This window comes from Pantherophis guttatus, chromosome 16, assembly GCF_059756535.1.
Source record: "Pantherophis guttatus breed Tessera chromosome 16, ASM5975653v1, whole genome shotgun sequence".
Classification (NCBI taxonomy): domain Eukaryota; kingdom Metazoa; phylum Chordata; class Lepidosauria; order Squamata; family Colubridae; genus Pantherophis; species Pantherophis guttatus.
Window position 1 is genome coordinate 2,272,658 of NC_142078.1, and position 13,545 is coordinate 2,286,202.

The window sequence follows — 13,545 nt, forward strand, 5'->3', positions numbered from 1 at the left end:
TGCGGGCTGCATGAGCACGGAAGTGTCTTTGGACAACACTGGCTCCCTCGGCTGAGAAACAGGGATGAGTTGGATATGACTGGACAGGGGAAGCTTTTATCTTTGCCTTTAAAGCAGGGGTGAAATGCTCCCGGTTCGGACCGGATCGCCTGATCCGGTAGCGATGGCGGCGGGTGGTTCAGAGAACCGGTAGCAAAAATCCCTGCCCCCCTCCCCCTCCATGCCCAGCTGAGCCACACGATCATCAGAGGCTTTTTTTTTTTAACTTTTAAAAGCATTTTTTCTACAATCTCTTCCGCCGAAAAAATGCTTTTAAAAGTTAAAAAAAAAAGCCTCTGATGATCGCGCGGCTCAGCTGGGATCGTCAGAGGCTTTTCAAAGCATTTTTTTCTGCAACCTCTTCGGCTGAAGCAGTTGTAGGAAAAAAATGCCTTTAAAAGCCTCTCTGACGATCCCAGCTGAGTTGTCTCATCGTCAGAGAGGCTTTTCAAAGCATTTTTTCTGCAAAAAAAGAGGTTGCAGAAAAAATGCTTTGAAAAGTTTTTTCTTTTTAAGTTGGCCACGCCCAGCCAGTCACATTACCCCCCCACCAAGCCACGCCCAGAGAACCGGTAGTAACAAATTTTACATTTCACCCCTGCTTTAAAGCAAGCATACAAATTGAAGTTTTGATTGAGGAGGAACTGAAATGTTTCTTGGTTCCCCAAATTTGGGATTTTAATTGTAGTTCTAAATCAGCATTGGGGGGCAAGTTCAACTCCTGTGACATAGTTCAGGCTGGGAACTTCAGCAATCCAGCTCCAGTGTCCAAATTCCACTTTCTGTCCTGAATTTTAGAAGAATAAAAGGCAGGCAGGTCTCACGAGAGGGTTCAGGAACCCATCCAGCACTTCTGAGGGCAAATCCCACCCGTCCACGATCTCCAAAATTTACCAGGTAGTTGGAAGTATGTGCAAAAAAAAGGAAGAGTGATATTTCCCAAAACTTCCTGGCCTGAGAACCACAGACTTTACACCTCCCTGCCTAACCGAACCGTTTGATGCCGCAGTGAAAACTATTACGCAGCACTTGGGAGGGTGGTCTTAGCTGCCTTTGACTTTCATGTGAAAAGAAATAAAAATGTAGAGTTTCTGACCAGAGGTGGGATTCGAATACTATAGCAACCGGTTCATCCAGCACCGGAAATATGAGTGCGTCACAAAACACAGCAATTCTCTCTTGCACGCCATCTATACATGCGTGTGATGTCAAACAACACGGCAACTTGCTCGCGTGTGCCATCCGTCCATGTGGGTGGCGTCAAAACCACAGCAATATAGGACGGGATTGCACCCGATCGCCTCTACCGCTTCTCCCGAACCGGCTGAATACCACCTCTGTTTCTGAGCTACCCTCAAGGGGATTTTTTTTTTTTTTGCTTTAATTTATATGCCGCCCTTCTCCGGAGACTCAGGACAGCTTACAATGCATTAAGCAATAGCCTTCATACTTTTGTATATTTATACAAAGTCAGCTTATTGGCCCCACAATCTGGGTCCTTTATATAATTCTTATATAAAGCCTTCTGTTAAGAACAAGTTGAACTCCGTTGGATTAAGGATATAATTCTTGTTTAAAAATTGAAGTATGAATTCTCGTTCGGTTGTGTTTTGTTCTTTTTTCCCCCCTTCTTCCTCCTTTTCTGCAGAATTCTGGGAAGGCGAGGGATGCGTGGAGGGTTTCCTTGGCTTATGTGAAAAGTGTCCTGAGGAGGAACAGCTATGAGCAGCAGAGGAGAAAGGTAAGCTTCCTCCGAGCACCCCACTTTTCTTTTCTTTTCTTTTTTTTTGAATTTTTTTTTATTTTTTAAACAAAACAAAACATAAAACAACCATCATCCATTACAAGTACAGAAAGCATATCGATCGGTTACAATTCTTTTGTGCTTGATCCCATATCCAAAATTTACAGGTTATTTAATTTCTCTTATTTGACCATTTATTATATCCCTTTATATTATTATTCTCATTTAACAATTATTTAACAATGGCTTATCTCCCATAAAAAACCACTTCATGTATTTTATTATTACATTTATTTCATATTTCATTTCCATGCTTTATTATCTAGCCATTGATAAAATAAATCCCATATCATATAATATTGTTTGTCTTCCTGTTCTCTCATTTCAAATGTCAATTTACTCATTTCAGCACATTCCATAATTTTCTTGATAACTCCGTCTTCCGTAGGTATTTCCTCCTTTTTCCAGTTTTTAGCAAATACAATTCTAGCCGCTGTTAAAACATTCACAGCACCCCACTTTTCAAGGAGGGAGATGATGCGGGGTTCCCCTGTGCCCAAAAACTCGGATCTGGGACCTTTCAAGTCTGCCTGTCGCTTCTGTTTATTGAAGTATAAGTATTCCTTGACTTACGACCGCTAGCTTAGCGACTGTTTGAAGTTGCAACTGGCTGGGCTTGAGGGTCTGAAGTTATGACCACTGAGCCCCAAAGTGCAGTCACGTGGCTGAACTTCGGCCACACTTGTGGCCGTTTGCAATGTCCCATGGTCATGTGACCACTTTTTCCACTCCTTGGCTGTAAATCAGCACTTCTGGTTTTGGTAAAATTACCCCCATAAGTGAATTATTGGTTTACCTCAGAACCACAGCCTTTGCTTAACAAGTGCTTCAAAAACATTGTAAAATCATGTTTGTGAAGCTTCTCAGTCATCCAGGTCATGGTTGTCCCAAAGGTGCATTTTTCAGGAGGCAACTGGACTTCCTTGGTTTTTTTCTTTGAAGACGTTTCGCTTCTCATCCAAGAAGCTTCTTCAGCTCTGACTGGATGATGGTGGGGAATGGAAGGATTTATACTCCTTGCAGACAGCTGGTCATTTGCATCCTTTTTGGGGGGAGGGGAGGCTTGGGAAAAAGGATGCAAATGACCAGCTGTCTGCAAGGAGGATAAATCCTTCCATTCCCCACCATCATCCAGTCAGAGCTGAAGAAGCTTCTTGGATGAGAAGCGAAACGTCTTCAAAAGAAAAACCAAGGAAGTCCAGTTGCCTCTTGAAAAAGCCCCTTTGGGAGAATCGTAAAATTATGCAACTGGCCGGTTTTACAGTTATCGCAACATATGACCGTAATGGTCAGGCTCCTTTACAGTCATACACCAAGGACTTCCTGTACATCTGTTTCCAGTGGAGGACTCCAAGGGCTTGTAGGAAGGTTTCTCCTCCCTCACCCTCTATAAATGGGTTTGGGATATAGGGCAGGCCAGGGGTCGGCAACAGGGGTGGGTTCAAAATTTTTTTACTACCGGTTCTGTGGGCGTGGCTTATTTTGTGGGTGTGGCTTGGAGATCATGTGACTAGGTGGGCGTGGCTAGCTGGTCAGAGTCATTTCTGGAAGGTCCTCACACGACCAGTCCTCGCACTTACGACCCGACACATTTGTTTGCTTTTAACACTGATCAGCTGTAGGACGGCCCTTTGAAGCCCCGCGGCAAGAGTTTAAACAGTTTTTTTCTCTCTAGTCATCAGCTGGGACTCAGGAGGCAGCAATAGATTGGGGGTGGGACCAAATAAAAGATAAGAATAATGTGGGCGGGGGGCGGGGGGGGAGAACCGGTTCGGTGACGTCATATCGTCACCGCTACCGGCTCGGCCGAACCGGACCAAACCGGGAGGAACCCACCACTGGTCGGCAACCTTAAACACTCAAAAGAGCCAATAATGTCCTAACCGGAAGCCCCTCATTCAATTCTGGAGCCGACCGGAAGTCTGGTTCCTCCACCATAGAGTCACCTCCTAGCGCAGCGTCATTTTCCCTCTACCAGTCCTAACTGAAAGCACTATCAATTGTGGAGCTGACCGGAAAACCTGTCCCTCGCCATAGAGTCTCGTCCTGGCACGCCTTCCTTCCCCCACCCCAACCGGAAGCTCCTCTCAAAATTATGGTGCTGACCTGCGTCAGGGAGCCACAGCGAGGGATGAAAGAGCCACATGCGGCTCCAGAGCCACAGGTTGCTGACTTCTGGGATAGGCTTTGGGGCACCAGATTTAAAATGGGATTTGCTTATGAAAGGAAGGGCTGGAAGACGTATTCAGCTGGATGGCTTGAGGGAGATGTATGTCTTCGTACCTCAAGGTCCCGGGAATGAGGTCCTCCTAAGGCCAGACGTTCAGCGGATGAATCCTCCGTGCATAAACATGTCTTATTCTTTGTCCTTCCCAGCGGGAAATCAGAAGAAAGAAACGCTTTGCTTCCAGCTCCTCTGTTGGCCCCAGAGGTTCCCAGTTGGCCCCGCTGGCCACTCTGACGAATGGAGCTGGCCGGCAGAAGGACGGGATAAGGAAGACGACCCTCTACCGGAGATTGATGGTGGCAGTCACGCCCTGGGCTGGGAACATGGTGCAGGAGTGGGCCCTCCGGATGAAGGAGGAGGCTTCCCGCAAGTCAAAAGGTACTTGCGATCCAAGAAGCAGCCTCGCGTTAAGGAAGCCTCGAAGGGTCAATTTAGAGAGGGTCGTAACGCCATCAAGTCCAGTGTCGTCCTCGGTGCAGAAATCCCCATGAAAATATCCCTGCAGGACAGCTCTTGAGACTCTCTGGCTCCATTCTTGGACCGCGTTAGGAAGAGGCCCCTCGGGAGGGCAGGATAGCAATAACACTTAGACTTACCCTGTTTCCCCCAAAATAAGACAGCCCCTGATAATAAACCCAATCGGGCTTTTGAGCACATGGCAATAAGACCAAGCGCTTATTTCAGGGTTCAAGAAAATATAAGACAGGGTCTTATTTTCGGGGAAACACGGTATATACCGCTTTTCAATGCTTTCCAGCCCTCTCTAAGCGGTTTACAGAGTCAGCCTCTTGCCCCCAACAATCTGGGTCCTCATTTGACCCACCTCGGAAGGACAGAAGGCTGAGTCAACCTTGAGCCAGTCAGGATTGAACTGCTGGCAGAGGGCAGACTTATGGGAGAGAGGGAGGAAGGGAGGGAGGAAGGAAGGAAGGAAGGAAGGAAGGAAGGAAGGAAGGAAGGAAGGAAGGAAGGAAGGAAGGAAGGACGGACAATAACAATAGCTCTTAGACTTATGTACCGCTTCACAGTGCTTTACAGCCTTCTCTAAGCGGTTTTACAGAGTCAGCCTCTTGCCCCCAACAATCTGGGTCCTCATATTATCAACCTCGGAAGGACAGAAGGCTGAGTCAACCTTGAGCCTGGTGAGATTCGAACTGCCAAATTGCAGGCAGCCGGCAGTCAGCAGAAGGAGCCTGCAGTACTGCACTCTAACCACTGCGCCACCGTGGCTCATGTGATGAGGGCAGAAATAGGAATTATGTCTAGTTAAATGAAAAGGACTAGGGGTGACACAATAGCAGTCTTCCAATATTTGAGGGGCTGCCACAAAGAAGAGGGAGTCAAGCTATTCTCCGAAGCACCGAGAGGAAAAAGAATGCAAAGGGTTTGAGAGCCTCTTTCTCTTTCTCCTTCCAGCGGACATGATCTTCAGGCAGCTGCAGACGGCCCACCTCACAAGCACACCTCTGTTCACGTTCCTGATTCAGGTGAAGATCGCCAGCCCCTGCGCCTCTCCAGGGCTGCAGCCAAGTGGCCTCCAGTCAGGCATCCTTGGGGAGATTTGGGGGGGGGGGGAAACCAGGCTGTCTCAGTTCAGGAGGGGCAGGAAGTCAAAAGTCTCCAGAGGAGCTCCATCCAGATTTGCTGGGATTGTCCAGCATGGGAATTCGTATCTTCGCACAACTGGGCCTCAATTTCCACCCTGATCCTGGCTTATCTGGGGTATTTGGCTCATCTATTTTTTTGATCCAGATTCAAAGCCTCTGAATTCTCTGAAGAGGACAATAGAAAATGGAATAGAAAGTGGAATAGAATAGAAATAAAACTGAACAGAACAGAAATAGAAATAGAAATAGAAATAATAGAAATAGAAATAGAAATAATAGAAATAGAAATAATAGAATAGAAATAGAAATAGAAAAAGAAAGAAAACAGAATATTAGAAATTAGAATAATAGAAAATAGAATATAGACTAGAAAAACTTTATTACTTTGAATGTTGGCATTCATTAAAAATGAAATGTCCTTGCATACAGCTCTTAAAGGGTCAGCACCTCCAATTTTACACTAACATTGGCTGCACAGACATGCTTTTCCCATGATGCCTTTCGCCTCGCCCAGAGACTGACCCCTCACTCTGTTTCTCTCAGCTCCTTCATATCGACGTGGACGGCTGCATGAAGGTGATTCAGAGAAGGAAATCTCGGCAGCCGGAGCTGCTGAAGGCCATCGTTGCGCCTGTGGGCAACAGCAAGCAGGTCTGGCCTCCTTTGCGTCTCTTCTTTAAGACCAAGGGGGGAGAAGGAGGAGGAGGACGGGCAGGGCAAGATCATTGTTAACGGAGAAGCCATGGAGAGCTGGAATCCCTGCTCACCTTCATCCTTGGGGGCTTTTCTTCTTGTTAGAAGTCCTTCACATCAATTAGGGTGGATAGATTTTTCCAGAAATCATAGATCAGAAATAGGTAGAGTGGTGCGGTGGGCTAGAGGTGAAGCTCTTGCCTCACAATTAGGAGGCTGTGAGTTTGATCCTAGGTATTATTTATTTATTTATTTATTAGTCCAATTTATATGCCGCCCTTCTCCGTAGACTCAGGGTGGCTTACAATGCATTATAGCAATAGCCTGCACACTTTTTTGTATATACCTGCTTATTAGGGCTTTCGCCCCCCCTGCCCCCAAGCCTTGTTGTTCTATACAAAACTGGCTTATTGCCCCCACAATCCGGGTCCTCAATTTACCTACCTCGAAAGGATGGAAGGCTGAGTCAACCTTGAGTCTGGCGAGATTTGAACTCGCACTAATTGCAGGCAGCTGGCAGCTAAGTGCTAGCGCTTAACAGCACTTAGTCCGCTGCACCACCAAGGTAGAGGCAGATATTTCTCTCTCGGTACAATGAGAATATATCTGCTGAACAAAACTCCGCATTGGCAACAGGAAAGGCATCCGGCCAATAAACACTCTTGCTAGCTCCATTCGATTGCCCAGACTCCACCCTGCAAGGGATTATGGGGTTGTTAAAAGAGGATGATGATAGATCAGAAATAGGTTCATAGTTTACTAAACAAATCCCCCAAACGGAATACCTGCTTTTCAAGCAGGAAATCCAAGGTCATTGCCTGCATTTTTAGTGTGGGAGAGTTTGGGCAAAAACAATTGCCCCTGTTAGATAAGCACAGGGACAGGGGAAGAGACTGGATCTAACCTGCCAGTCTCTGAAGCCGATTCTTTTTTCTTTTGTAGCCCTCGTCTTCACAGGATGGCAAAGGTGTGTGTGTCTCCTTCTGTTTTTGCTTCCAGTGTCCCTGCAGAGCTGGGGGTGGAGGGTGCTGTTTCCTGGCCTACTTTGCAGTCCTTGCCAGGTCCAAGTGCCAATCTGTGGGCACGAGACGAGAGCGCATGCCAGGTCCAAAGAGCATCACCAGCCTGGGAGTAAAATGGGACACTCGGGACCTGTGCTCAAATCTCAGGCTCCAAACCCCTCGGGCTGCTGTCAGAGGCCTTTCCTTGCCCTGGATCTCATTGTGGCCCCTGCCTGGATGCTTCCTACCTGACTTCCCCAGTAGCAGGAGCAGATGCCCGAAGGTGAAATTGAGCCAATAGAGGGTTCTAGCGCAGTGGCTGGCTGAGATTTCAGAGCCAAAGGGCGGACAAAGGGAGGACTCTGTGAAGTTAGGCACTGACTTGGAAGGATGGAGGGCCCTCCGGCAGAGAGGAGAGCCTTGGCCTCTAACAGGGTTGTGTCAGGGGTGAAATACTACCAGTTCGCTCCAGTTCGGGCAAACCGGTAGTGATGAAAACTACCAGTTCAGCCGAACCAGTAGTTTAAAAAAGCTACTGGTTCCTCCGAACTGATATTTCCAACGATCAGCTGTTCCGCAGGGTTTAGCTTTGCTAGAAAGCAGGATGTCCCGCTTTCTAGCAAAGCTAAACCGCGCGGCACAGCTGATTTCCCCCCCCTTGCTGTTCTTACCTTCCAAGCCTCCTTTTGGTGCGTACTAAAGGAGGCTTGGGAAGGTAAGTAGAACAGCAGGGGGGGGATCAGCTGTGCCGCGCGGTTTAGCTTTGCTAGAAAGCGGGACATCCTACTTTATAGTGAAGCTAAATCGTGCGGCACAGCTGATAGCAAACCAGTTCAGATTTCACCAGTGGGTTGTGTCCTGTCTCCAAGTGACGCAGCTGGAGGGAGGGTTTTGGGAAGCTAGTTTATTTTTTAGTGGAGTGGCTGCAAAAATCCCAAATTTGAGCTTCTGCTTTATTTCTGCCCAGCTCAGCCTGGCCTCCCAGCGGCCAGCGGCCAACCCAGCAAGAAGCTGATTCCTCTGAAGGCTAAAGAGGGGCCCGTCCCCACCAACACATGGAAGGCCCGTTCGCCACCTGGCCCGGCCCCCAAGCTGAAAACCGTCTCGGAGCTGCTACGGGAGAAGAGGCTGCGCGAACAGATGGCCAGCAAGGCTGCCCAGAAGAAGATCTTCCTCGCCCCTCAGCTGCTCCTCTCTACCTCTGTCATGGTCCCACAGACAAGGGGTCCCATCGCCCCGTTGGCCAACGGCCCCCACGCTCTCACGGCCAGCCAGGTGTCACCAAGGCCGCCTCCTGCTTTGGCTTCCGGGACTCTGGGGCAATTTCCTGGAAGGGATTCGGCCTCCCTTGCAGACCTGGCGGGGGGCTCTCAGGAGAGGACCCTTCCCTGCAATGGGGACAAAGATGAGGCCGCTAGAGAAGAAGGCAGAGATGGCGGCCAAGAGGGCTTTTCGCCTCAGAGAAACCCTGAAGTGGCCGGAACACCTGCTGGACCTCCTGCTAACGTGAACTCCATCCTGGCAGATGCCCTTTGCCCCACTCCAGCCTCTGGTGCTTTACCCCACCTGGTAGCTGCCCAAGCACAGCCCAGTGCAGTTGTCCAACCCACCCTGCCCATCAGTTGGGTGGTGACTCCTCAAGGCCTTCTCCCGATCACCCTGGTGAGCGTCCCCAGTCAAGGAAAGCCACTGGCCAGTGGCACTCCGACAAATCCCAGCCAGCTGGCAGAGACTTCAGTCGAGATCCCCGCCGCAACTATGGGGGTTCCGGTGATGGAGGGGCCCCCCATGCAAGCGGGCCTTCCTTCCGGCTGCCCACAGAGCGATGCAGGCACTCGGCTGACGGATATCCCCCCTCCTCCTCTGCCACTTCTTGGGAACTCCACAGTACCACGGTACCCTCCACCCGCTGCTTGTGTCGGGACACCTTCCTTGCCTGGAGGGACTGCTGCCAGCACCCCAAGTTCAGAGGCTTTGTCTCAAGGCCCAGCCGCTCTAGATGTCCCCTCTGATGCAGCACTGCAGGCCTGCCCCATGCCATGTCCACCCCAGGAGGGCACAGCCTCCCCCCTTTCTCGTCTCCTTTCCCTAGAAGCAGAGCCGGCAGTGAAGGCATGGGCCAAGGAGAGCCAGGGGGTGAGGGCTCCCTCGCTGGGAAGGGGCCTGCCTTATCTGCCCCCGTTTCTGTGCAGCTTGAAAACGCTCTCGGCGCTGCTGCTGAATAAACCGTCCCTGGAGCAGAGCGCTGCCTCTCTTCTGGGCCCCGAAGGGCGGCGGGAAGAGGCCAGCCAGGCAGACCTGGAGGCCTTGAGGCACACGGTGCGCCAGAAACTCCAGGACAACCCTGCCTATCAACTCCTGAGAGAACGGTTCTTGGCGGCCTTCAGTTTCCCAGCTGCTCTGGCCGCGCTGCCTCCTCCCAGGGTGGCCACGACCCTCTCGGGGGGCAGGTGGTGGGAGAGCAGCCAGGGAGAAGAGTCCAGCTCGTCTTTGGAAGAGGAGGAAGAGGAGGAGGAAGGAGAAGAAGAGGAGGCTGAGAGAGAACCCCAAGGAGCAACCAGAGATGGCCCTGCTGAGACAACGGAGGCCAATGGGGAACTGGAGGTAATCTTGGTGGTGGGAATCCTTAATAGAGATATTTTAGTGCTTTTTTTCCTAAGTAGACCTGTGATATCTTAGCACAAATATGCAATTTAAGAGCCATGGTGGAACAGAGGTTAGAATGTAGTAATGCAGGCTGCTTCTGATGGTCACCGGCTGCCAGCAGTTTGGCAGTTCGAATCCCACCAGGCTCCAGGTTGACTCGGCCTTCTGTCCTTCCGAGTTGGGTAAAATGAGGACCCAGATTGTTGGGGGCAAGAGGATGACACTGTAAAACTGCTTAGAGAGGGCTGGAAAGCACTGTGAAGCGGTATATACTGTAAGTCTAAGTGCTATTGCTATTCATGGCCACACCTATAAATTGAAACAAGGAATAAAAACTCCAACAAAGAAAAAAAATACAAATGAACAGCTACAAGCAGCATAACACATCTCTGAAGTCTTAAAGAAATTGGTTTTTAATTCGTTTTAAGAACGGCGAAACAATCAACAATAGGTCAATTAGGCACCACACCCAAAAATGTCCAACGATCGATCAAGATTGTGGGCCCTTCCGCAAGGCCGAGAGAGCTGAAGGCCCCTGGATCTTGGCGGGATGTTGTTCCACAGGGCAGGTGCTGTGATGGAGAAAGGAGGACGGCTGGGTCCCCCAAAATAATGCTGCTTAAGTAAAAGGGGGATCCCAGAATGTGCCCAACCCCTCATTCATGCTGGAGTGAGCAAAAGCAAATGGCGGACAAGTGGTCCTGTCCGCCATTTAAGTAACCTAGACGATAGGCTCAAGATCCAGATGGATCTTGACCGGGGGTGAAATGCTCCCGGTTCGGACCAGATCGCCTGATCCGGTAGCTATGGAGGCGGGTGGTTCGGAGAACCGGTAGCAAAAATCCCTGCCCCCCACACCCCATTGCTCAGCTGAGCCGCCAGATCATCAGAGGCTGTTTTTTTACTTTTAAAAGCATTTTTTTCTACAACCTCTTTGGCCAAAAAAATGCTTTTAAAAGTTAAAAAAAAAAGCCTCTGATGATCGCGTGGCTCAGCTGGGATCATCAGAGGCTTTTAAAAGCATTTTTTAACAACCTCTTCGACCAAAAAAATGTTTTTAAAGGGGAAAAAAAGCCTCTGCCGATCAGGCAAGTCAGCTGGGATCGTCAGGTTTTAAATGAAAAAAAAAAAAGCTGGCCACGCCCACTCAGTCATATTACCCACCCAGCCACGCCCACAGAACCGGTAGTAACAAATTTTACATTTCACCACTGATCTTGACAGACTTGAACACTGGGCCCTATCTAACAAAATGAAATTCAGTGTAGAGAAAAATCAAGTCTTACACTTGGGCATGAAAAACCAAAAGGACACATAGAGACTGGGTGAAACCAGGCTTAATAGCAGGAAGTGTGAAAGGGATCATGGAATCTTAGTGGACAACCAGTTAAATATGAGCTATGAGTGTGCAGCGGCAGCCAAAAAAACCAAATCCAATTCTAAATTGCATTAACAGAGGGATACAGTCAAGATCAAGGGAGGTATTAATACCCCTCTATAAAGCCTTAGTAAGACTACACTTAGAGTTCTGCATCCAGTTTTGGTCACCACACTATAAAAAAGAAGTTGAGATGCTAGAAAGAGTGCAGAGAAGAGCAACCAGGAGGATGAGGGGACCGGAGGCTAAATCATACGATGAACGATTGCAGGAACTGGGCCTGGCTGGTCTAGTGAAGAGAAGGACCAGGGGAGACAGGATAGCAGCCTCCCAATATTTGGGGGGCTGCCACAGAGAGGAAGGGATCAAGCTATTTTCCAAAGCAAATAGGGTTGTGTGCTTAGTCTGAGCAGAGTGGCCTTCCAACCTGTAAAATCAGCATGATAAGTTGGTGGAAGCCAAAAAAAAAAAAAAAAAGGCTCTGGGTATAGGAAGCTTAGAATAGAGATATCCAGATAAAGATAGCGAGACCTCCCCCTGGGTATGAAAACATTTGTGTGTGGGGTGTGTGTGTTTGAATCTTCCATGTTTCTTGGTGACCAAGAAGAGAATTGCCCAATAGTAGCATTCTCAGATTTGGCTCTGCCAGTTGTGGGAATCCTGAGAGTTGAATTCACTCCTTGGGAATTTTTTTTGGGGGGGGAGACTGAAACCACGGAGCAAAGGATGCAGGCAACATGCCAGGCCAAGGAATCCGCCTGTGTCTCGTGCTGCATCTGTGAATCTTGTCTTCTTTTCAGGAGCCTGGAACGGATGTCGACTCAGACCACAGCAGCCCAGTCAGAACCCGGAGAAGCCGGCGGCTCCGGAAAAGAGGAGTCCCTCTGTGATGGCAGCAGCCCCTTTGCTTCCATTATTCTCTTTATTCCTAAACCTGAGCGTGTGTTTCTGGGGAGTTCGGTTGCCCTCTGGACTTCATTGTTCCTGTGTTTGGCCCAGAGATGAAACCCCAAAGCCAAGGGAGGGATCGAGTTTTTTGGGGCGGCAAAATTCTACCTCTGGCATCTTGGCTACTGGGCAGATTTTGACAATTATGAGCAGCATCTCCTGTCTACGGATGCGGGGAAATTGCCTTCCTTACTTCTAAAGCTGCCTTCACCAATCTGGCGTAACCACAAAGGCGAGGATTGCGGCTTCCAGAATTCCCCAGCTGACATGATCAACACAGAGAATTCTGGGACTTTGGAGGATAGAAACTTGGCGGACATTGGCAGGAGTCCTAGTTGTCCACCTGCAGTGTGAACACCGCACTGCCTGGCAAACAAACAGCATTTTTGCTCTTATTTGCGACAGCGGGACTGTCCCGACATGCTAGATCTGGTGTTAAGCCATGATAAGGGTTTGTTTTGTTGGGACCTGTAACTTTTTGTGTTGCAGCTTCTTGTGGGCTCCCTTCTCCCTCACACCAACTCCCAAGGATACTTCAACCCAGTGATAGGAGTGACCTTCAAGGAAGTTATTGGCAGTTGTTCTGTCGACTTATGGGGGTCCTTGGAGGAAGCTATTTGGGTTATACGGACTGCTTCTCATTTTGCTTCCCAGAGCACAGTGTGGTCACAGAAAGGAAGCAAAATTATACTTCTAAAATGTCTTTGTCAGTTGAATCCCTGTGTAGCCTCGTGCGTGAGTAAGCAAACGACGGGCTCCCACAGTTGGAATAGCAGCTGCTTCGAACACGTGTTTAATTTTTTTACTCTCTTCCAAGTTGAATTTGTCTGTTTTGCATTAAAATCTTTGTGTTTCACGAGACTGGGTTTCATTTCGGACCATCCGGTAGGAGAGATGTTAGCAGGGGAAGCTTCGCATGTGTGTAAAGGCAGGGTTAAGTAGTCCTGCTCACCCAAATTGGCCAGTAACAGAACAACAGAATTGGAAGGGAGCTCGGAGGTCTTCTAGTCCAACCCCCTGCTCAAGCAAATAGAATTCCAGACAAGTGGTTGTCCAGTCACTTTCTAAAAACCTCCAGCGAAGAAGCATCCACAAGTTCTGGAGACAAGCTGTTCCATGGGTTAATTGTCCTCACTGTTAGGAAGTTTCTCCTTGATGCTTTCACTGTTGCACTCTGGCCTCCTGGAGCTAATCTTGAGAGA

At 49.0% G+C, this 13,545-nt stretch overlaps 1 protein-coding gene across 1 annotated transcript in view; it reads left to right on the forward strand.

Moving 5' to 3' along the window:
• The window catches only part of SNAPC4 (small nuclear RNA activating complex polypeptide 4), a 34,625-nt gene extending 21,423 nt beyond the window's left edge, over positions 1–13,202 (forward strand). Inside the window, exons 17-23 of the mRNA XM_034427134.2 lie at positions 1,688–1,780; positions 4,220–4,448; positions 5,487–5,557; positions 6,221–6,328; positions 7,313–7,337; positions 8,339–9,975; positions 12,196–13,202. Of these exons, the coding sequence (XP_034283025.2) occupies positions 1,688–1,780; positions 4,220–4,448; positions 5,487–5,557; positions 6,221–6,328; positions 7,313–7,337; positions 8,339–9,975; positions 12,196–12,285 (2,253 nt within the window). The 3' untranslated portion in view covers positions 12,286–13,202. The remainder of the gene's footprint in view (positions 1–1,687; positions 1,781–4,219; positions 4,449–5,486; positions 5,558–6,220; positions 6,329–7,312; positions 7,338–8,338; positions 9,976–12,195) is intronic.
• The last annotated feature ends 343 nt before the right edge of the window (positions 13,203–13,545 follow it).